The 23,679-nt window shown below is 41.4% G+C and overlaps 1 protein-coding gene across 1 annotated transcript in view; it reads right to left on the bottom strand.

Annotated features, from left to right (window-relative positions):
* Positions 1 to 23,679, bottom strand: part of LOC117258686 (troponin C, slow skeletal and cardiac muscles-like) — a 38,094-nt gene that overhangs the window by 13,476 nt on the left and 939 nt on the right. The window contains exons 2-5 of the mRNA XM_033629777.2: positions 20,681 to 20,711; positions 1,309 to 1,455; positions 991 to 1,105; positions 342 to 478 (exon numbers count right to left, since the gene is read on the bottom strand). Coding sequence (XP_033485668.2) covers positions 342 to 478; positions 991 to 1,105; positions 1,309 to 1,455; positions 20,681 to 20,711 — 430 coding nt within the window. The remainder of the gene's footprint in view (positions 1 to 341; positions 479 to 990; positions 1,106 to 1,308; positions 1,456 to 20,680; positions 20,712 to 23,679) is intronic.

Consider the following 23,679-nt stretch of genomic DNA (forward strand, 5'->3'; position numbering starts at 1 on the left):
TCCAGAATCTTATTTTAAAGCATGGTATAATCTGGATAGCATTATATTTAAAACTACCCCTGGCACTGGTCAGTTGTTTACACTTGAAAGACTTAAAAATACATTGTGTTTTTCAGACAAGAATCTTTAGTGGTAGTGTAAATAATGACTTTGACTCTCAGTGACAAACAAGGTAATGTTATGGGAATTGATGACAAAAAATGTAGAATGTTCAGTTTGGAGGACTGGTTGTCGTGTTTCCTGCAATCTTTAATTGCAAATGCAAAATCTTTGCATATGAACAGTGTTTGTAGGACATACATTTGGTGTCTGTTGTACTGTCAATGGACTTGCTTCCATACCGTCATAATCAATTTTTCCATCATTGTTTTTGTCTCCATCCTTCATCAGCTCCTCAATGTCATCTTCCGTGATGGCTTCTCCAGTGGACTGCAGCATGGCCTTCAGCTCTTCTAGGTCTATGTAGCCATCTCCGTTCCTCAACACAAGATAAGGAAATCAGTCTTATATTTATCTGGAATATCTACTGATTTTAACCCATTAACACTAAACTTTTTTTGAGTGTACTGTGCTAACCCACATAATATCTTGCTAACTCTTGGTTCACACAGGACGTGGCAGCGTCCACAGTGAAGAGCTGTCTGCGCCCATGTTAAGCAATTGGGCTGTTTACAGAGGAGGCGCAGCAGATAAATGTTCTTCTGGTGTGAAGGGCCAGGTGACTGCTGAAGGATGGCTGCACAACAGTCAGGGTGCTTCTGTGTCCAATGAGAATATGGCTTACCACAGTGTGTTCTCGTGGATTTTTGGATATTTTGGATTTTTTTTTTTTATATCAAAGTTACCGGCGTTTTGTTTGACTTAAGTGATATTTAAACCATCTGTCAATCTAATAGTGGGAGTCAGCTCTCATTTCTCTTTATCACATCATTTAGTGATATTGAAGTAACTCTGTGCACTGTGTGAAAAGAAATACAAAGAGAAACCTACTTATCAAACATGCGGAACAGTTCAGCCAGCTCCTCCTCTGATTTTCCTTTGCTCTCCTCCTTCATGCAGCGGACCATCATTACCAAGAACTCGTCAAAATCGACTGTGCCACTGCCTGTGAACACACCAAAATATTTTAAAGACTCCAAATCTCTATATCATATTTGCAGTTATGGGACCTTTTAAAAAGTTTTCCTTCCCTTATATTTGCACTAAAGTTTCTTGAATGTTAAAACGTTTTTTTTTTTTTTACCCTATTAAAACATACATGCTCCTGATATCTGCAGCAATGTGACAGGCTTAATATTGCTGACATACCATCCTCATCCACCTCATCAATCATCTCCTGTAACTCCTCAGGGGTGGGATTCTGTCCCAGCATCCTCATCACCTTTCCCAGCTCTTTTGTGCTGATGCAGCCGTCCTCTGCATCCTGAATAAAGATGTCAAATGCAGCCTTGAACTCTAGAAGGGATACAGCAACTGTTACTCTCTGACAAAGAAACAGGGCTTTAAGTTACTCATTACTACCAACAAAGATATCCATATTTACAATCCATATCCACCAAGAATGACCGCTGACATAAAAACCATATAGAAATGTTAGACAACACAACAACCTTCACAAAACAATTTACAAGTAAGCCAGCCAAGTCTTTTTGTGACCTGATACAATATGCCTCGTTTCCACTTACGCATGTCCGACGACTGGTGTCCGTAGATCTGTAAATATATGGATGATGCCTCTAGTGTCCAATGCAAGGAAGCACATTTCTATGAGGGGCCGTACAAGACATAATTCATTCTCACCCTCTCACACACATACATTCTCCTTACACATACATATATTTTCACTCTCATATTCATATATTTGTACTCACACATTTATACTGTACATTTTCACTCACACATTCATATATTTTTACTCACACATTTATACATTTCACTCACACATTCATATATTTTTACTCACACATTTATACATTGCACTCACACATTCATATAGTTTTACTCACACATTTATACATTTTCACTCACACATTCATATATTTTTACTCACATTTATACATTTCACTCACACATTCATATATTTTTACTCACACATTTATACATTTTCACTCACACATTCATATATTTTCACTCTCATATTTATATATTTGAACACACACATTGATATATTTTTCTCTCATAGTCATATATTTTATGCACACATTCATACACTTTGCTCTCATGCACATGCAATCATGTATACATTTTTTTTTCTTTTTCTTTTTTTTATATGCACATTATAGCTCTATAACGGCTTTTCAGTCCTTCTCTAATAATCTGAAATTCTGCTTTTTCATTCCTAACTCTGTGTTTAATTGAATACTGAAATGTGCTGAATGCTATAAATGTGAATGAGACCTCTTTAAAAGCTGACTTGTCTCAGCAGGTAAAGCTTAGGTGTAACTAAAAACATCACAATGGCTCTGTTCCACCTAAATGTCCCGGAAAACCATTAGACATTAGGCTCTAATGGCTGCGAAACTGTAAATGTCACAGTGATTTGGGCCAAGCGCCAATGGGGAGAGAGCCCAATAGTGTGTGTGTGTGTGTGTGTGTGTGTGTGTGTGTGTGTGTGTGTGTGTGTGTGTGTGCCTTCATGCGTGTGCGTGTGTGTGTTCACATGTGTGTGTCTATTGTCATGTCAGTGCCACTGCCTGAGCAAAAAGGATCGCAGTGAAAGGGCACTGAAGAGAAGCGAAGTAATTACAGTATGACAAAAGTAAGAACATAGACAGCGCACAAACACACACACACACAAAACCAGACTTTCCCATACATTCGCTGCACATAAGCCAACAGCACACCCTTATATGGCATATATACTGTACATTATATACTTAACCCACATGTGTATGTACAGTAAAGCTTTGAATGCAAAGCCTGTGGGTCACTCTTGTAGTCCTACATACACGGATTATTATTATTTTTTTTTTCTTCTACCTGTCTGCATTGGTCTTCGTAGCTTAGCGCCACGAAAGGGTGTAAGCTACTTATGAAGACTGATGCACTGTTAATCTTGCAGTCAAGTATTTTATACCCGTACTGTGCGTGGTTGTGACCGTCACCCACCCTCCCTGGAGACTAGCCTATCGGCCTTTATTGGAAAAACTTCCTAATATGAGCCAGAGAGGGCCGTGATACACCAAAGTGTGTCAAGGGGAAAGTAAGGAACAAGCAGGGGGGATTGAGGGGCAGGTGCTTAAAGGGCCAGTGTGTAAAATGGGTTGAAAACCGTTGGAAACAGTGACATCAGTGGTCAAATTCTAGATTGCAGGGCTCACTCGCTCACCCCTCCCGTCGGGTAAATGACGGTGGCCTCGTAGGGACAAAAAGCCTTGCGCACGAGTTTTTCAGGAGTAGGTCTATCTAGCGATGAGGTGAATGTTGATTTAGAAATCTAAGCCATGTTACGATATTGTAATGAATCCCTCACGAGCAGGAGACCAGAGGAGCGTTCGGGAAAAAGGCCCGTTTATTTGAGCACTCCAGAAACTCTGGTAACACTCCACTCCATCCCAAACTCTGACTCTTCTGGCGTAACAGACACACTTCATAACTTTACACACATACTCGTTTACGATACTAAGTGGGGACCGACCCCCCTCCCCTCTCTGCTCTGCCAATCTCCAGCCCACACACTGACTGACAGCATAGCCGGTAAACAGAGCTCAGCTGTTTATCTAGCCTAGCAATATCTCCGGACTATAGTAGCTGCAATGGACGACTTTGAACGCGATTTTGAAGAGTTTCTTGTAGCGGACACAGACCCAGAGCTATACCTGTTTGAGCCGGAGCTTACAGATGAGGAACTCCATGTGTTTGATGCTGAGCGGGTGAGAAGAGAGGCTGAATGCACAGAATGGGATTCAGTGCTACTGCTACCATTGTTGGGGAGATATCACCAGGAGGAAAAGCGCTGCAGAGAGTGCATCATAAGGAGTGAAGCTGCGTCTTCTTTTCCTCGCAGATGACGGTTCGGGTTCATTCTCTCCTGTTGCGTGGTAAGTGTGGTCCATTCGCAAACTTTATAACTAAAAAAACTTTTCACTACTCTCTATCGACGAACTACTAACACTCTGCTGTTTCTTCCTCCTTCTTCCTTCCTTCCGCTGTCTTCGTTGGTTCATTTATACACGCGAAACGCGTTCTCTGGCTGGCTGGATTGTCCACTCGGTCTGCCGTACATACATGGTGGCGCAAGATGGCGACCTCTCTAAAGCAAGGCCTTTGATATATATATATATATATATATATATATATATATATATATATATATATATATATATATGTATATATATAAAAGCATAATTATAAGGCTACGAAAACCAAACGATTTTTATTTTATAGCGATCATACACTTGTATAAACATATTAATGGGTAGAACATTCAGATTCAGATTGACAATAAACCATGCCAAATATTACACACTGGCCCTTTAAGTCCTGAGTTATATAGCGACAGTGCATACGGAGAAGGAGGAGGAAAAAAACAAACAAACAAACAAACAAAAAAACAGGATAAACAGGCAGTGTAGCTGATGTATTGTGGCCTTGAGGTGGTTGTGCTCCATACAGATTATCAAAAATAAACATATACACGTCTACTATACTGTACTGAAAAACAAAAACAAAAGAGAAGTCTATACTGAACACCAAAAATGTGAGAGTCCTGGTGGAGGAGGAAAGCCCGATTGTGGAGAAGAGTTGCAAGCGCAGTGTGGTAGGTTCGAGAAGCAAGTGGGCCCCTTTTAAGTGATCCCATTGGTTCTTTGCGATGCGTCACGGAGCTGAAGTATCGAACATGCATGCGTGTATTTGAACCCTCCCAATATGTTTATGAAAACCATCACCAGGGAACAGGGCCAGCCCTGCGGGGGAAGGCGGGCGGTATGGCACCCCAAGTCAGCAGGAGCGCCCAGACCCCACACCCAGGGAGCCGCAGAGGCACCACGCAGGCCCAAGGACCCGGGGCGGCAATGGCCAGCACCCCCAGGGAGCCAGAGACACACCCCAGACGGGTGGGGCAGGAGGGCCCACCACGAGCTGTCAATCCCCCATCGGGACCCCCTAGCAGAGGGCCCAAAAACCACAGCCGGTCAGGAGGCAGAACTCCGGCAGGAACCCACAGAGCCCCCAGGGCGCCACCCGGCCCATCCGCCACAAGGCCACGGGACCCCCCCGACACCGGGAACCCAGCGACACCTACCATGATGTAAATGGGCTCCCTGGCTCCAACCCTCAGCCCAAGAGGGCCGGGCCCCACGAGCCATGCCATGCGTATCTACAGTGTGTCTAAACCCACCACCCCCCCTCTTACTATGATTTTCCGATCCCTGACGGAGAAACATTAACCCTACACCGTGAGTGTGAATGTGAGTGCCCATAAATGTGATGTGGTGCATTAAAATTGAGGGACACAGGAGACAGGTGGGGGCAAGGCTGATGGCTATAGCACACTGCTGTCCTGCAGCCCGTGCGGCCTTAAGGCACCTGGAACCTGTTCCCATCTGTCCCCCAAGATGTAGGTGTGTGTGGTGTTTTAAAATTGGAGGACAGATAAGGATGGGCCGGGGGGCAGTATGGAGGGCTACAGGACACCACTGTCCCATAGCCTGCCCCATCATGAAGCCCCCCAATCCATCAGTGGTCTGCACCTCGAAGAGTGAATGTATGTGGTGCATTAAAACTGTGGAATGTGTGGTGGGTGAACTAAATGTGGTTTAGGAGGCCAGGCCAGTGTAGGCCTGGCCCGAAGGCTGGAGGGATGGATGAGAGGGGCTAGAAGGTGGTGCCAACCAGACCCCGGTGCCGCGAGGCCCCCAGCGCCCATGGACAACGGGCCAGGCGGGGCCCAAGGAAACCCAACGGGCCCCCACCCAACCCCACCCCCCAAGCAACTGCAGCGTCAGGCCCCCGCAATGGTCCCGACCTGGGCCACACCGCCCGCAGCAAACCGACCCCCAGCAGAAGGACGAGGCGCGCCACTAGGGTGCACGGACAACGAGCCCCAGGCCAAACCGCAACCCCGCCAGTACCCCCCCAGACCTCCCCAGACCCAAAGCCGGACCCCCAGCCCATCCGACCCGCCCCCCACCGCCGGCTGCACACCAATGGGCAGGCCCACACTGCGCAGCACCAGAACACCCCCCGCGGGCAGCACCCAGCCCCCACACCAGGCCCCGGGGCCGCCCGAGGCGGGGAGAGAGGAGCAGGGAGGGATGGGGAGAGGGGAGAGGGAGGAGGGAGGGGGAAGGGCGGGAGAGGAAGGGGCAGAAACAGCCCCCCAAGGGGGACCGGCCACGCCGCCCCAGGCCCAGGGAGCACGAGGAGACCCCGCCACCCCCAGGCACACAGGGCAAGCAGTCCAGATGCACCCGCCCCCCAGGGGAAACCGCCCGGCCCCGTGATCCCCCACAGAGCCAGGGAGCAGGCCTGGATTCAAGGGGGAGAAGGTGCACCTAACACATGCTTAAGACCTTGAATTCTGATGAACCGCTGTGGTATATTGTGGTGAGAGAGATAGAGGGATTAGGGGTTACATCATTAACAGAAACACGTTACATATTACACAACAGTCTTTCTTGAGTTGTAATATTTATATGTACAGGTGGCATATGCTCACAGGCTGAGTGGCACTATACAGACAGGTTTAGTGAGTGGATAAATGGTGACCATTTTTCTGTAAAGTATGTTAATTGGTTTCTGTGGCCAGCAGATATTTTCTCCAGCGAAATATGTTCTGAAAGGAGATTCAGCCAGTGGTTGAGGGTCTGTTTATCTTTCCAATTGACTAGGATTGTTTTCTTGGCGATGGCGAGAGCTACAAGAAGAGAATTGCAGTGGCTGTTTGGGAGGTCAATTGTCATCAGGTCACCAATTAAGCACAGGTTGGGAGATAATGGGATCCTGCAGTCCAAAATGGAGGAGAGTTTTTGAGTGACTGTTGACCAAAAGTGCTGGACGGGTGAACATAACCAGAGTGCATGAAAGTAGGTGTCTGCAGTGTTCTGAGTACACTGAGTGCATATGTCAGATTGACTAAAGCCCATTCTAATCATCTTTTGTTGGGTGATGTGTGTTCTGTGGAGTACTTTAAATTGGACAAGTTGTATATTAGTGTGTCTTGTCATCTTGAATGTATTTTTGCATATCTGAGTCCAGAAGTCAGGGTCCAGTGATACACCCAGCTCCTTTTCCCATTTTAAAATTGGTAAATGTATAGAACTGGTCTCTGACAGTAATTTAGAAATCTTAGAAAGGTTCTTCTTATTTCTCGGAGAAAGCTTTGTAATATGTTTGGCAAATTCTGGTGGCTGCAAAGTGTCCTGAGGCGCTGGAATTCTCCTCTTGATTGTTTTTATCAATTGTAAATACTGTAGAAAATTTCCATTTCTTATTTCAAAAGTTTAAAATAAGTTTGTGTATGTCATAAACATATTGTCTTGGAAAACGTGGTGGAGATGAGTTACTCCCTTCATCTCCCATGTGCTAAAATGGAGAGGTCTTTTGTTAATTTCAAAATCCGGGTTGTGCCAAATTGGAGAGAGCAAGCAAGGTTCTATCTGAGAGTTTGTGATTTCTAGTGTTTTCCACCAGGCTGACAAGATGGATGCAATCATTGGGTTCTTAAAACAGTTATGACGTCTGAGTGTAGTGGTGATAAACGGGAGGTCAGAGAGTTTTATATTGTTGCAGTCCGCCTGTTCTAGTTAGAGCCAGGAGTTGTAGTCTTCGTTAGGATGTAACCATTTGGATAGGTATTGTAGCTGGTTAGCTAAATAGTAATGTTTAAAGTTAGGAGCGTCCAACCCCCCTTCCAATTTGTTTTTCTGAAGGGTGCTTAGGCTAATTTTTGCTGTTTTGTTCTTTGAGTAGAATTTTATAATTGCAGAATCTAATGACAGGAACCATTTCGATGTGGGTGTGAATGGAATCATGGAAAAAAAATAGTTAATTTGGGGAAGAATTTTCATTTTAACTGTGGCTATTCGTCCCAGCAGGGAGATGGGAAGATTATTCCAGCGCTTCAGGTCACCACAGATCTTATCTAGCAGCGGGCTAAAGTTCAGGTGGACCAAGTCTGATAGTTTGGAAGAAATATTTATGCCAAGATATCTTATGTTGCCCACAGGGAGAGAAAATTTTCGGTCTGCAGGATTCCAAGAGTTCTCCGTTATTGGCAGTATTGTCGATTTGGACCAGTTGATGGAGTAGTCCGAAAGTTTAGAAAAATTTGTTGTGAAATTAAATACTTCATGTAAAGACGATTTCGGTTCTTGTAGATAAAGTAAAATGTCGTCGGCATATAAATTAATTTTGTGCTCTGAGTTGGCGGAGTGGATACCTATGATCTTGCTGTGCCGATGGACTGCCATAGCCAATGGTTCGATGAATATTGCAAACAGTAGAGGTGAGAGTGGGCACCCTTGTCTTGTTCCTCTCTGCAAAGTGAAGCTTTGAGATGTGATCCCGTTGGTGGTGACTGTGGCCTTAGGGGAATTATATAAGGCTGATACGCACTGGATAAATGACTCTCCAAAGCCAAATCCACTCAGGGTGGCAAATAGGAAGGACCAGTTGACCTTGTCGAAGGCCTTTTCTGCATCAAGTGAAACCATAATTGCTTTTGTGTTAACGCGTTGTACTTTACTTATCAGATTAAGAACTCTTCTGACGTTATTACTTGAGTGTCTGCCATTAATGAATCCCGTTTGATCATTATGAATTATTGATGCGATTATTTTCTCCAGCCTAGAAGCAAGTGCCTTTGAGATAATTTTGTTATCACTGTTGATTAGTGATAGAGGACGGTAGCTAGAAGGAAGTGTGGGGTCTTTGTCTGGCTTTAGTAATAATTTGATTGCTGCTGTATTCATGTGAGGTCTTATACCTCTGTTCTTTTTGATCTCTGTCACTGTCCTGACGAAAAGTGGTGCTAATATTGTCCAGAAATGTTTTATAAATTTGGCAGGAAAGCCGTCTGGACCTGGAGCCTTACCTGTTGGCATTTTGTCTAATGCGCTCTGTAGGTCATTAATAGTCAGGGGAGCCTCTAAGATATTTCTGTGTTCCGTGGATAATTGAGGTAAATTTAGGTTATCGAGAAAAGCCTGAATGTCTTCTGGGTTTGGATTATTTACTGTTGAATATAAGTTATGGTAGAAAGAATAGAAAATCTGATTAATCTCCTGGGGAGATTGTGTGTAATTTCCGGACGGCCCCTGGATTGTTGGTATCAGAGATTTTTCTTTATTGCGTTGGAGCTGATTAGCCAAAAATTTTCCTGATTTGTTACTGTGTTCGAAGTTAATATATCTTAGTTGCTGTATGATAAATTCAGTTTTCTTTGATAGAATATTGTCCAGTTGCGATTTTGTACACTGTAATTGGGTCCATACTTGATCACTTGGATTGTTTGCATATTCCTGTGTTAGTTGTTTAATTTTTTCCTCAATGTTTTTTTCTGCTTGCAATTCCTGTTTCTTCTTGTAGGAGGAGTATGATATAATTTTTCCTCTGATTACTGCCTTCCCAGTTTCCCATATTAAAGATGGAGATAAATTTGGAGAGTCATTGTCTTCAAGAAAGTTTTCCCACTCCCGTCTCACCATTTTGTCAAAGTCTGGGTCTTTAAGTAAAGAGATATTAAAGCGCCATGTTGGGGACCGTTTATGGGTGGTTTCTATTTGCAGATTGAGTGATATTGGTGTATGGTCGCTGATAATGATCGGGTGTATTTTTGTGGTAATTTTTTTATTTAAGTTATTTAAGAGAAAAAAGTCAATTCTTGAAAATGAGCGATGCACAGGAGGGGGGCATCATGTCACTTTTAGTGTTTTCAGGCACCGAAAAGCATTTTGAGAGCATGTTGTCACTTAGGCTGTTACTTTTGACCAGAAGCACTCAGAAACAAGTTTCCAAGCCAGAAACATGTGGTTTGGTGAATTCTATAGTAGCAAGACAGTTTCCTGTGGTTTCCATCACTAGTTGGTCAGAAAACAGCATCATGTAACTTTTAGTGTTTTCAGGCACCGAAAAGCATTTTGAGAGCATGCTGTCGGGGGGGGGGGGGGGGGGGGGGGGGGGGGGGGGGGCATGGAGGAGGGGAAAAAAAAGAGAAGGAAGAATACTGGGTGGGGTATGTGAAATGTACGTTCACACCCTGTGAGATTTTTTTTTTTCCTTTTTTCCTTTTTTCCTTTTCACTAATTCAGTGTTGTGTTCATTATATATACATACATATCCATATATCCACATGTACATACAGTACAGGCCAAAAGTTTGGACACACCTTCTCATTCAATGTGTTTTCTTTATTTTCATGACTATTTACATTGTAGATTCTCACTGAAGGCATCAAAACTATGAATGAACACATGTGGAGTTATGTACTTAACAAAAAAAGGTGAAATAACTGAAAACATGTTTTATATTCTAGTTTCTTCAAAATAGCCACCCTTTGCTCTGATTACTGCTTTGCACACTCTTGGCATTCTCTCCATGAGCTTCAAGAGGTAGTCACCTGAAATGGTTTTCCAACAGTCTTGAAGGAGTTCCCAGAGGTGTTTAGCACTTGTTGGCCCCTTTGCCTTCACTCTGCGGTCCAGCTCACCCCAAACCATGTCGATTGGGTTCAGGTCCGGTGACTGTGGAGGCCAGGTCATCTGCCGCAGCACTCCATCACTCTCCTTCTTGGTCAAATAGCCCTTACACAGCCTGGAGGTGTGTTTGGGGTCATTGTCCTGTTGAAAAATAAATGATCGTCCAACTAAACGCAAACCGGATGGGATGGCATGTCGCTGCAGGATGCTGTGGTAGCCATGCTGGTTCAGTGTGCCTTCAATTTTGAATAAATCCCCAACAGTGTCACCAGCAAAACACCCCCACACCATCACACCTCCTCCTCCATGCTTCACAGTGGGAACCAGGCATGTGGAATCCATCCGTTCACCTTTTCTGCGTCTCACAAAGACACAGCAGTTGGAACCAAAGATCTCAAATTTGGACTCATCAGACCAAAGCACAGATTTCCACTGGTCTAATGTCCATTCCTTGTGTTTCTTGGCCCAAACAAATCTCTTCTGCTTGTTGCCTCTCCTTAGCAGTGGTTTCCTAGCAGCTATTTGACCATGAAGGCCTGATTCGCGCAGTCTCCTCTTAACAGTTGTTCTAGAGATGGGTCTGCTGCTAGAACTCTGTGTGGCATTCATCTGGTCTCTGATCTGAGCTGCTGTTAACTTGCCATTTCTGAGGCTGGTGACTCGGATGAACTTATCCTCAGAAGCAGAGGTGACTCTTGGTCTTCCTTTCCTGGGTCGGTCCTCATGTGTGCCAGTTTCGTTGTAGCGCTTGATGGTTTTTGCGACTCCACTTGGGGACACATTTATAGTTTTTGCAATTTTCCGGACTGACTGACCTTCATTTCTTAAAGTAATGATGGTCACTCGTTTTTCTTTAGTTAGCTGATTGGTTCTTGCCATAATATGAATTTTAACAGTTGTCCAATAGGGCTGTCGGCTGTGTATTAACCTGACTTCTGCACAACACAACTGATGGTCCCAACCCCATTGATAAAGCAAGAAATTCCACTAATTAACCCTGATAAGGCACACCTGTGAAGTGGAAACCATTTCAGGTGACTACCTCTTGAAGCTCATGGAGAGAATGCCAAGAGTGTGCAAAGCAGTAATCAGAGCAAAGGGTGGCTATTTTGAAGAAACTAGAATATAAAACATGTTTTCAGTTATTTCACCTTTTTTTGTTAAGTACATAACTCCACGTGTTCATTCATAGTTTTGATGCCTTCAGTGAGAATCTACAATGTAAATAGTCATGAAAATAAAGAAAACGCATTGAATGAGAAGGTGTGTCCAAACTTTTGGCCTGTACTGTACATGTACATCTACTTATACACATACATACATACATATATACCAGGGCCGCACGATTAATTGCATTGCAATCGCAGGAATGCTTAATTATCTGTTGCAGGAGAAATGTGTCAGAATACCATTTTGAAAGAAATATATATATATATATATATATATATATATATATATATATATATATACAGTACAGGCCAAAAGTTTGGACACACCTTCTCATTCAATGCGTTTTCTTTATTTTCATGACTATTTACATTGTAGATTCTCACTGAAGGCATCAAAACTATGAATGAACACATGTGGAGTTATGTACTTAACAAAAAAAGGTGAAATAACTGAAAACATGTTTTATATTCTAGTTTCTTCAGAATAGCCACCCTTTGCTCTGATTACTGCTTTGCACACTCTTGGCATTCTCTCCATGAGCTTCAAGAGGTAGTCACCTGAAATGGTTTCCACTTCACAGGTGTGCCTTATCAGGGTTAATTAGTGGAATTTCTTGCTTTATCAATGGGGTTGGGACCATCAGTTGTGTTGTGCAGAAGTCAGGTTAATACACAGCCGACAGCCCTATTGGACAACTGTTAAAATTCATATTATGGCAAGAACCAATCAGCTAACTAAAGAAAAACGAGTGGCCATCATTACTTTAAGAAATGAAGGTCAGTCAGTCCGGAAAATTGCAAAAACTTTAAATGTGTCCCCAAGTGGAGTCGCAAAAACCATCAAGCGCTACAACGAAACTGGCACACATGAGGACCGACCCAGGAAAGGAAGACCAAGAGTCACTTCTGCTTCTGAGGATAAGTTCATCCGAGTCACCAGCCTCAGAAATGGCAAGTTAACAGCAGCTCAGATCAGAGACCAGATGAATGCCACACAGAGTTCTAGCAGCAGACCCATCTCTAGAACAACTGTTAAGAGGAGACTGCGCGAATCAGGCCTTCATGGTCAAATAGCTGCTAGGAAACCACTGCTAAGGAGAGGCAACAAGCAGAAGAGATTTGTTTGGGCCAAGAAACACAAGGAATGGACATTAGACCAGTGGAAATCTGTGCTTTGGTCTGATGAGTCCAAATTTGAGATCTTTGGTTCCAACTGCTGTGTCTTTGTGAGACGCAGAAAAGGTGAACGGATGGATTCCACATGCCTGGTTCCCACTGTGAAGCATGGAGGAGGAGGTGTGATGGTGTGGGGGTGTTTTGCTGGTGACACTGTTGGGGATTTATTCAAAATTGAAGGCACACTGAACCAGCATGGCTACCACAGCATCCTGCAGCGACATGCCATCCCATCCGGTTTGCGTTTAGTTGGACGATCATTTATTTTTCAACAGGACAATGACCCCAAACACACCTCCAGGCTGTGTAAGGGCTATTTGACCAAGAAGGAGAGCGATGGAGTGCTGCGGCAGATGATCTGGCCTCCACAGTCACCGGACCTGAACCCAATCGAGATGGTTTGGGGTGAGCTGGACCGCAGAGTGAAGGCAAAGGGGCCAACAAGTGCTAAACACCTCTGGGAACTCCTTCAAGACTGTTGGAAAACCATTTCAGGTGACTACCTCTTGAAGCTCATGGAGAGAATGCCAAGAGTGTGCAAAGCAGTAATCAGAGCAAAGGGTGGCTATTTTGAAGAAACTAGAATATAAAACATGTTTTCAGTTATTTCACCTTTTTTTGTTAAGTACATAACTCCACGTGTTCATTCATAGTTTTGATGCCTTCAGTGAGAATCTACAATGTAAATAGTCATGAAAATAAAGAAAACGCATTGAATGAGAAGGTGTGTCCAAACTTTTGGCCTGTACTGTATATATATATGTGTATATATATATATGTATATATATATATATATATATATATATATATATATGTATATATATATATATATATTTATTTTTTCAAGAATAGTGCAGCCCCAATATATATACATGCATACACACATCTTTTGGTCTTTTTTTTTTATTATTCCTTTTATGATACAATTAAGCTATGGTTCTACTTTGTTTTGTGGTTTTAGGGGCACTTATCTCACTTAGAAGAGCCATGGGTTGGTGGTTGAGTGCCGGAACAGCTGCCCATCTATGTATAATTTGTCGACCACAAGAGAGGTCCTATTTCCCCTCTGCCTGTGCTCTTTTAGAATGGGATATAACACTTTCCACCTCTCGTTGATTTCCCTGGGGAACTGATCGTTCATACCGAACGAAGTGCCTTTTAGCTCTCGTCCTTTACTCTTAACGAGCATTTTCTGCTGATAATGTTCGAATTTGGCGATGATCGGACGAGGACGCTGACCTCCTCGGGGTCCGAGCCTGTGGACGTGGTGAAAGGTGATGTTGTTGACAGTCTCCGTCGGGATCTTGAGGGCCTTCACCATGAACTTTTTTACCTGGACTTCTGGGTTGTCTGGTGTGCTCTCCGGGATGCCAGAAATGATTAAATTGTCTCTCATGCTTCTGAACTGCACGTCGAGGACAGTTTCTTCAGGAGTTGATTTTCCTTTTTGAGGAGATCTACATCTGAAGTGACCGTCGCTAAGGTGGAGCGGAGTTCAGCGTTGTTTTGCTGCAGGTCGCTAATCTGCTGGTAAGTGAACTCCAAGCTTACCTTCAGATCTTTTATCTCCTTGTGGAGCATACTGAGCACTTCTAGCTTCTTGTTGATGGATTCCAAAACGCTAAATTCGGAGGATAATAAGTCTTGTGTATCGGTAGCGGAGTCGGTCTTCTTCCTCTTATTGGGGTTGTCGGCAGGACCCTCCATGACGCACTCGTAGTAGTAGTGATCGATAAACTCTTCTAGGTCCTCCACTCTGGCTGATGGTGCAGGCTGGAGTTGTCACCCGTTAGATAATTATATTTGTTTGGCTAGTTTGTTGATATCTAATCTAGCAGCTAGGTGCAGCCATGTTGAATCTCAAAATCTCACAGTGGTCTTGCGGTCTCACGCTGCCATCCGGTCGTCATGTATACATTTAATACTAAAAATAATATATGTATGTAAAAGGAAAATGTATGCATGTTGAAAGAGAATATATGTATGTAAGAGAAGAATGTATGCATGTGTGAGTGAGAGTATAGTGGAAACGGAAGGAGTATAGTGGAAACGGAAGGCAGTCCATTTATCGTCTACATACTCCAGTACAGTAGGTGGCGGCATACACCTAATGAGCAATAGTTGCAACGTGCCATAAAACCAAACGAAGAAGAGTTTCTCGTACTGTGATTGGCTGAGAAGGATGTTATTGACATGGGTCTGCTGTGGTGAAACTACAATGTTCTGAAGCTGGACTACAAAATGCACACGATGAGAACACGTTCTACAGGATATATAAACGTGGACAACACAGTGAAAGATACTGTTTAATTACTAAGGTCGGAATTGAATTAAAAAAAGGAATATAGGCTACCAGCCACAAACTGAAACGAAATTGTCACATTGAGAATGTTTGCTCACACTCACCCATCTGAATCCCAAGTAGTAAAATGAATTAATGATATTACTAAAGGCTGGCAATACAACAACGCTCGAATGAATAAATGACTGATGCAAACTGAGCATATGTTACTGTGCGTGTCCCCTCCGTCCACAGCAGTGTTCAACTTGTTTGTTTTATAACAGGATAAAAAAATATTAAATGCATTATTTTGTTTTTCCGCGTGAATAAAAAACATAATGGAAATCCACGTGCTTTTGACATTTTCTTCTTCAAATGGGCAATTGGAGTAGAAATTAGACAACAACCAGTAATTAACTTGTGTTCGGCCTTTATGGTTAAATCTATATTATGTGCCGGGTGCCCATAGGCGTCATTCAGGTATGGCAGCTGCCATACCTTGGAATCGGGAGAAAAAAAAAGAGAGAGAGAGGTTCTGTAGTCATTACTTGAGGTGCACTGGCTGGTTGTTTTCATTGTATTGCACTTAAATAGGTCAATAACATGCTCATCAGTTAATACTCATGGCTGTCCCTCCTTCAGGGACTGTTTGCACTTTTACGCACGGGTCGGTGGTGAAGTGGTGCACATGACTCGTGCTACGGATGGACGGACGGACAGACGGACAGACAGCCACGTATCTAAAACAGGTAATACATCTGGCTACATCTTTCCCACATCAAATATCCGTGATCACCTACACCCACGTGCGTAAAAGCGCACACAATTCTGTGTCCTCTCACTGCGGATGCTGTGATTTGATGGCCCGGTACTCATTGTAGCCCACTCTTATAAGACCCAATAATAATAATAATAATAATAATAAGTTACTGTGGACCTATATGCCATGCCTTTCAATGAAATTACCAGAAGAGTTCGCTGAAAAACAGGTAATATCAGCCTGAATTACTCGTGTGCGTCCCCGGTGAAAATCGCTAACATGCATGGGGAATACAGCTTCTACAGGCTCGCCATAGCTTACTGTCAGGACTCAAGGACCAGAATTCGGGATGGCGGACCGTCGGGATGGCGATATTTCGGTGTGGCGGCCTGTAACTGTTGGTTAAATGGCCCGTTTGGTTGGTATTCGGATAACTGGGGCTTTACTGGTATAATGCAATAGCACCACCCAGCGGTGAAACCCGTGTACACGAAAAAAAATGTTTAGAGATTTTTGTACACGAACTCACCCCTACATCATACAGTATTTTTGCACTAAAATCATACTGGACAGGAACTGTAATCAAATAATGGCCTGGTGCAGGTCAGTGCAAAAAAAAAAAAAAAAAGCCTTGAGCAAATAGCCCCTGGTTCTTTTAAATGCCTGGGGTCAAAATCGATTTTGTGAAATAAACGCCCAGGCTGCTATTTGGAAAAATACGGTATCTATGTGTTGTAGAAGCATTTTGCTCTGCTGCTGTAGACAGCCTGTCTAAATGATGTCTTGAAGCCTGTCTGATTGTATGTGGGTTTTTTTCTTCATGTCGGCATGTTAAGCTTGTATTTTCGGTCTCTGGAGACACTCCAATAAATTCGCCTATACAGTATTGTACCAAATTGGCCTTTGTTTTACTGTGTTTCATACACCGGACCCCTTGGTTATCTTCTAGAAATGAGCTTGTAATTAATTTATTTTCTTTATTTTCTGTGAAGTTAAACACATGACTAATGATAATTAAACGTCCGCTTGCTGTCCGTCGTGCTGAAATATGCGCTGAAATAGGTCCGATGTTTTCACTGCTCTCACCAAGTCGTGCATTACATGCAGACATGAGGTATTATGAATGTGAGAAACAGCTTCATGTCCTTTGAAAGAGTTTTCAGTAGCATAGTATGTACTTCTGACAGGTCAAAGACCAAAGTGAAGTTTTATATAAGTTCATATTTTTTAAACTCCATCATCAGTTGCTCCTACTGCATAGATAGACAGATAAATACTACATAATAATAATATTAATAATAAAAGGGACGCTGCTGTGCCTCATGCGTAAATGCGCACAGCGTCTCTCTTTATGGGGAAACGTGCTTATTGTTTCTGCTGTGGGGTGGGGTGGGGTGCTCGCTGCAGGTATTTAATAACCTCAAGCAGATATCTTTTAATGTTACAGTCTTTTGTATTTTTTGTTATAATCCTTCCACTGTAGCTCTGCAGGGAAACACTGTACAGGGGAATAAAAAGTGGGAAGCAGTAACTTCATTGATTATTTAAATCTCCAGATATGCCAAATATATGCGCATTTACGCACGAGGCACAGCAACGTTACTTCATTGATTATTTATTTTTTTAGATTCAATTTTATTTATATAGTGCCAAATCACAACAAAAGTCATCTCAGGGCACTTTACACATAGAGCGGGTCTAAATAATACTCTTGAATCTATCTATCTATCTATCTATCTATCTATCTATCTGTTTAGGCCATAAGCATAGCCGATGCCAATGTTTTGAGATGCAGTAGGGGCAGATAATATAGATATAACAATAAAGGCAAAAAACAAGTAGGTTTCTGGTTTTGGTTTAATTTCTATATCAATTAGCCATTTGAAGACGAAAATGGGAAAATCACGTGGATTTCCGTTTTTTCTCATTCACACGAAAATCAGAAAATTAAAATGATGCATTGTATATTTGTATATTTGTTTACCCTGTTATAAAACAAGTTAAACAAAGCTGTGGACGGAGGGTAGCCTACACCAATAGTAGCGAAACGTTCATAGCTCGCATCTAAGTTTAACATAATGTTGAAAGTTGAAAAAATATATATGAACAAGTTATGGCATGAGATGTATAATGCTTCATAAACAGCGGTAACTTAGATGGTGATCTCCTTCCTTTCTCGGTCATGGTGATCTTTTTCATTCCTAATCATTTGAGTTTGTGAATGGTGCATAAATATTGCCACCACAATGGCTTGTGGGATGGAATTATCTCCTTTCCTATCGCTTAGGAAGGTCCGATGTATCCTATGCTAAAGGAGATCTGAAAGGAAGCATTGAACCTCCTTTCCTTAGTGTTTAGAGAATTCGAACAGCTCTTATCATGGCGGCCACTAAACTACTTCCGGGTCATTTCACTCAGCTAGGAACCTTCCTAAGCAAAAAAGACTTGTGTATGTGTTGAAAAGTAAAGTATATATATATGTGAGAGTGAAAATATATGTATGTGAAAGAAGAGTGAAAATATATGTTTGTGAAAGGAGAATGTATGTGTGTGAGAGTGGAAATATATGTATGTGTAAGGAAAATGTATGTGTGTGAGAGAGAAAATATATGTATGTGAAAGAAGAGTGAAAATATACGTATGTGAAAGGAGAATGTATGTATGTGAGAGAGAAAATATATGTATGTGAAAGAAGAGTGAAAATACATGTATGTGAAAGGAGAATGTATGTATGTGAGAGTGGAAAAATATGTATGTGTAAGGAGAATGTATGTGTGTGAGAGAGAAAATATATGTATGTGTAAGGAGAATGTATGTGTGTGAGAGAGAAAATATATGTATGTGTAAGGAGAATGTATGTGTGTGAGAGGATGAGAATGAATTATGTCTTGTACGGCCCCTCATACATTTCTTTATGGATGGATAGAAAACTGATAGAAACTACCTGCAGCCATGAAGGAGAGGCTAAATTTGTCTGTTTTTTTTTTGCCATCCACTAGTTTGGAATATGCACTTGAAACATTTCTAGGACAGGACCAATACTGCATGGCAACAAATAAATGAAGATGATGGCCTGCCAGGTACATAGCATGTTCTGTGAAATATTTCATTTAAAAGACGTACGAATGGCTGAATAAGTCATAGTGACAATCTTACTGTACGTGAGGTATAACCATATTTTAGCAGAGTAACATTACTCAGATTCATAGTGTGTTCAAGCTCGATAAACAAGCTCTTTTAATCATATAACTAGTAATAATAGCTAGGTAGAAGCCTGTTAGCCTAGCTAGCAAGCTAGCATATTGTCATACAGTCTCGAAATCCACCGCAAAAGTCCAATTTTTTGAGCGTACTCGAGGCAAATTTTGAACCGAAATATTACGGAGGGGAGGAGTTTCACTGGCAAAACAGATATCACAGAGATTCCCATAGAAGTAAATGGACTTCCAGTTGGCCTCTCTCCGTACACATATGTAAGTGGAAACAGGGAATTTATCGCTAAGTCTTTGTTATGCAATGGTTATAAAGGAAGCTTCATGAACAGAACAGCTCCAACAACCCAAGTAAATATTCATTAAACATTTCTTAACAAAAACATTATTGTCAATGTAGGTTGAATTATTTGCCTGCCTGTGAACATATTTTTTTTAAATATATTTTTTAACGATTAATCAAACTGCAGTGGCAGACCAAAAGACCAAAGACTATCCAAGTTAGCAACTCAGTGGAACTAATAAAGTTGAGTTATTTAATTTAACAAAACAACAAAATATTTACAAAGTATTTGAAAATGGCACACCTGTTAAGTGAAGAAATAAAAAAGATATTACAATAGAGAAGTGAGGCAATGCATGCCAGTTACCCTCCACAAAATACAGGACTTCAAACCTGTACTGTTGAACTGGAACCAAAAGAAAAACCTTGAAAGCCTCTTTTTTGATCAAGGAACTAAACAGAGGAACCGCTGTTTGTGTTTCAATCACACCTAAAGAGTAGTCAAATGACCTTTGCCATTAAGAATAGTCCATTGAACCACTAATGGGTTAAAAATGGCAGCTTTGTTTTGGATACAACTTTTGCCCATGACAAAACAACAGCGGTGTCATTGTAGTGTGTTAAATCATGTTAACCATTTGCTTATTTGTTGTACTGTGCTTTAGTGGATAACTGCACTGAAACAGTGCAGATGGTAAAGTTTTATTTCTCTCATTGACTAGGTCAGTCCTTCTCAGTTACCTGTCTCTCCCACTCACACATTGTTTCTCTTTATCTCAGACCAGATATTATTAACATGAATAAACATGACAAGAAAATGCCATGAAATGCCCCTCCTTCTAATATGAATCCTATGGAACTCTGCAGAGCAGAGGCCTTTTATGGCTCAGGAACCATATATAGACCCCTATCCTTTCACATTCCCTGAAAGGGACCACATGGATGTATAGTAGCCACTGCAAATCTCTTTATCCTTTTCATTTTTTCAACAAATTGTTAAAGTCAAAAAACTTATGTAAGATTTTTCTATCACATTGTATTTTGGTATATTGTACTTGTAGACAAGTCTTATAAGCATTATCAGCTTAGGTATTTAATGTCACACATAGATAATTGTAGTAAGAATAACAATAAATAACAGCAGTAGTACTTTCCTCACCATTTTTCTGCTCCTCCGTCAAATTCTCAACCTTAAGGGAAACAAAACCAGAATGATCATTGTACATTCATACATAAGTTAATATCTAATCTTACTAAGATCTCAACTTTTCAAGGAGTTGAAATTGAATTGGTCACAACATATAAGTATTAATCTTCGTACAAAAAAACAAAATCAATATGGCCTGTGAAATCATCAGAGCTGATTACTTTGCAGAAATTTAAGTCAATTTCAAAGGATAGAGAAAATAGTACTCTTAGTAATGGATGGTTCCTTTAATTTTCACTGAAATCATTTTAGAATTATTTTCATGTTTATGCATTATATATGTATCTTTTTTATGTATAACATTTTAACTGGTACCTGATATTTACCTGATATCTGGTACCTGATAGATGAGATTAGATATAGATATAGATTTCAGTATAGATATTGATATAGATATAGATATATGTATGTATGTATGTATTAGGGTGTAACAGTTCACAAAATGCATGGTACAGTTTGATTTGATAGATTTATTTCAACTAACATCGTAAATTATGATCTTTTTTACCTTAAAAAAATGTTGGCCTGAGTGCCTTGTTACTACTGACATTAGAGCTGACTTCATGCTGTGGATGTGCTCTTTGTGCTAACATTAGCTGCTGTTAGCTGCTGACCGAGAGGCTGCCACCGCACAGTGGCTCTCATTCCCTGGCTCTGGGTGTCTGTGCTGCTGGCTTGGCTGCTAACAAGAGTCTGTAGCTGTGCAGCAGTTCGTGCTTTGGCTAAGGGGTTGTGTATATTACTTTGCTACTGGGTTAGCTGCTAAGGAAAGTCTGTAAATGCACGGCAGCTCGTTCTTTGGCTCAGTGTGTACATTTTATCCACCGCTTTGTCGCCACCACCGTCATAATTCACAGCGAAACCAAGGTGGCTCCAAACACCAAACCCGTAGGATATCGGATGATCTTCTATTTCTGGTCTTGTGTTGGCTATGGTGAAAGCGTGTCTCCCAGCGTATCTTACTGGAGCAGAATGTAGAGTGTTCCAGGGATGACATTCTTCTGTAGGCCGACACAGAAGTTACCATCACCCTGGTTCTGTTGTAAAAAAGCCTATGGGATTTTTCCATTAGATTTTGGATTATTGCTGAAAATAAGCTCTGTGGCAAACAAACATTTATGATACAAAATAACCCCATGGAGGAATCCACAAGAAAAGCACTGGAGCACTCAGATCACTTGTGATGAATTTATTTATGACTAACGTTTCGACACCAAACATTTATTATTGTTATTATACTTACACATTTTGTTCAGAAAGATAATCTTCACAAATTAAAACAGTTTTCATGATTATTGCCTAAATGCAATCGCCATTAGTAAAAATCTAACATTAGGCTATAAACAAATTACACTACAGTAGCATGACCTAATGTCACTACCATAACAAAACTGTAACCTGTTTTGCGCGGCTTGACATGATGATGTTCTGTGGTCTCATTTAGCCACTTAGCAACCATCTTTTTTAAGACATGGAACCGTTCTTTACTGTTCCCATTTTTGGGTGATCCCGTACTAAAAGGTGGAGCTAGAAACACTGCAGTCAATTGGTCAATAGCGGACAGTCACTCTTGCTCAGGCTTGCTGTGGCTGGTTTTGAATCTTATGTAACCACTGTCTGTGGCAAGTCTTGCATACAACACAAGTAAACTACACTGAACAAAAATATAAACACAACACTTGTTTTTGCTCCCATTTTTCATGAGCTGAACTCAAAGATCTAAAACATTTTCTATACACACAAAAGACCATTTCTCACAAATATTGTTCACAAATCTGTCTAAATCTGTGTTAGTGAGCACTTCTCCTTTGCCGAGATAATCCATCCCACCTCACAGGTGTGGCATATCAAGATGCTGATTAGACAGCATGAATATTGCACAGGTGTGCCTAAGTGTTGCGTTTATATTTTTGTTCAGTATATAACTATAAAATGAAAGGATGTTTTGCTGTCTCTAGCAGCAGTTGTAGACTGAGAAAAAAATAAATTAATTCACTAGGCTGACAGCCGGCAACTTTTAAGGTGGAATACTTGTAATGTTACTCAGTGCATGAGTTGACAACGTGAATCCATCATCACACCTTAAATTTCAATATGACAACTTTGACCATTCCATTAGTTTTTATTGTCTCTCTTGGATGACACACACTATTAGTAATGAGTGGATCTTTAAGTATTTAAGCTTGTGATAACCACAGACCTTATTTCAGGCATCTGACCAAAACCCCATCCAAAAAAACCCATTAACTTCAAGACAAGGGAACTGAATGCTTACTCATTTCCGGGTTTTAGGACTCATTCCTGGCACATTGTATTTTGGTTTGGGGGTGGGAGATGCATGTTGCCTGTTCCTTCCTGTGAGCTGCCTTGATAAGCGCAGTGGCACAGAGAATGTGATATTGAGCACAGCTTTATATTTTACTTTCCAAATGTCATAGGATAGTTTAAAGTATAAGTATTATAAGCGTCTTTGAGTATCCTGAAAAGCGCTATATAAATCCAATGTATTATTATCATTATTATTATTATTATTTTTATTATTATTATTAAAGTATCGTTTGGTTTTTAATGCATACCGAACCGAAAGCCAAATGGTTCAGTACTAATATATGTATTGTTACACTCCTAATATAACTGTGTTTTCCTCACTTCTTTTTACCACTGTACAGTTGAAGTAGAACTTTCAGCTCAGCAACTAATCTAATAATCTTCAGTCTGTGCCGTTCTCAGTGCAGTATGACTACAATGTCAAACTGTTCTCCTCACTTACTATTCTTGTTGTTTGGCAGAGTACAAAGGGGGATTTCTGACCCCACTGCTGGTATCTGGCTGGGTCATTTGTTTTAATAGCCATCAGCTGTTCCTTCTCTTCTTTCCTCTGAACTGTCCAGCACTTTGTTCTATTGTCAGGCACAGACATATGAACCAACCATAGCAGGCTGCCACTCTGT

This window comes from Epinephelus lanceolatus, chromosome 8 (assembly GCF_041903045.1).
Source record: "Epinephelus lanceolatus isolate andai-2023 chromosome 8, ASM4190304v1, whole genome shotgun sequence".
Taxonomy (NCBI): Eukaryota; Metazoa; Chordata; class Actinopteri; order Perciformes; family Serranidae; genus Epinephelus; species Epinephelus lanceolatus.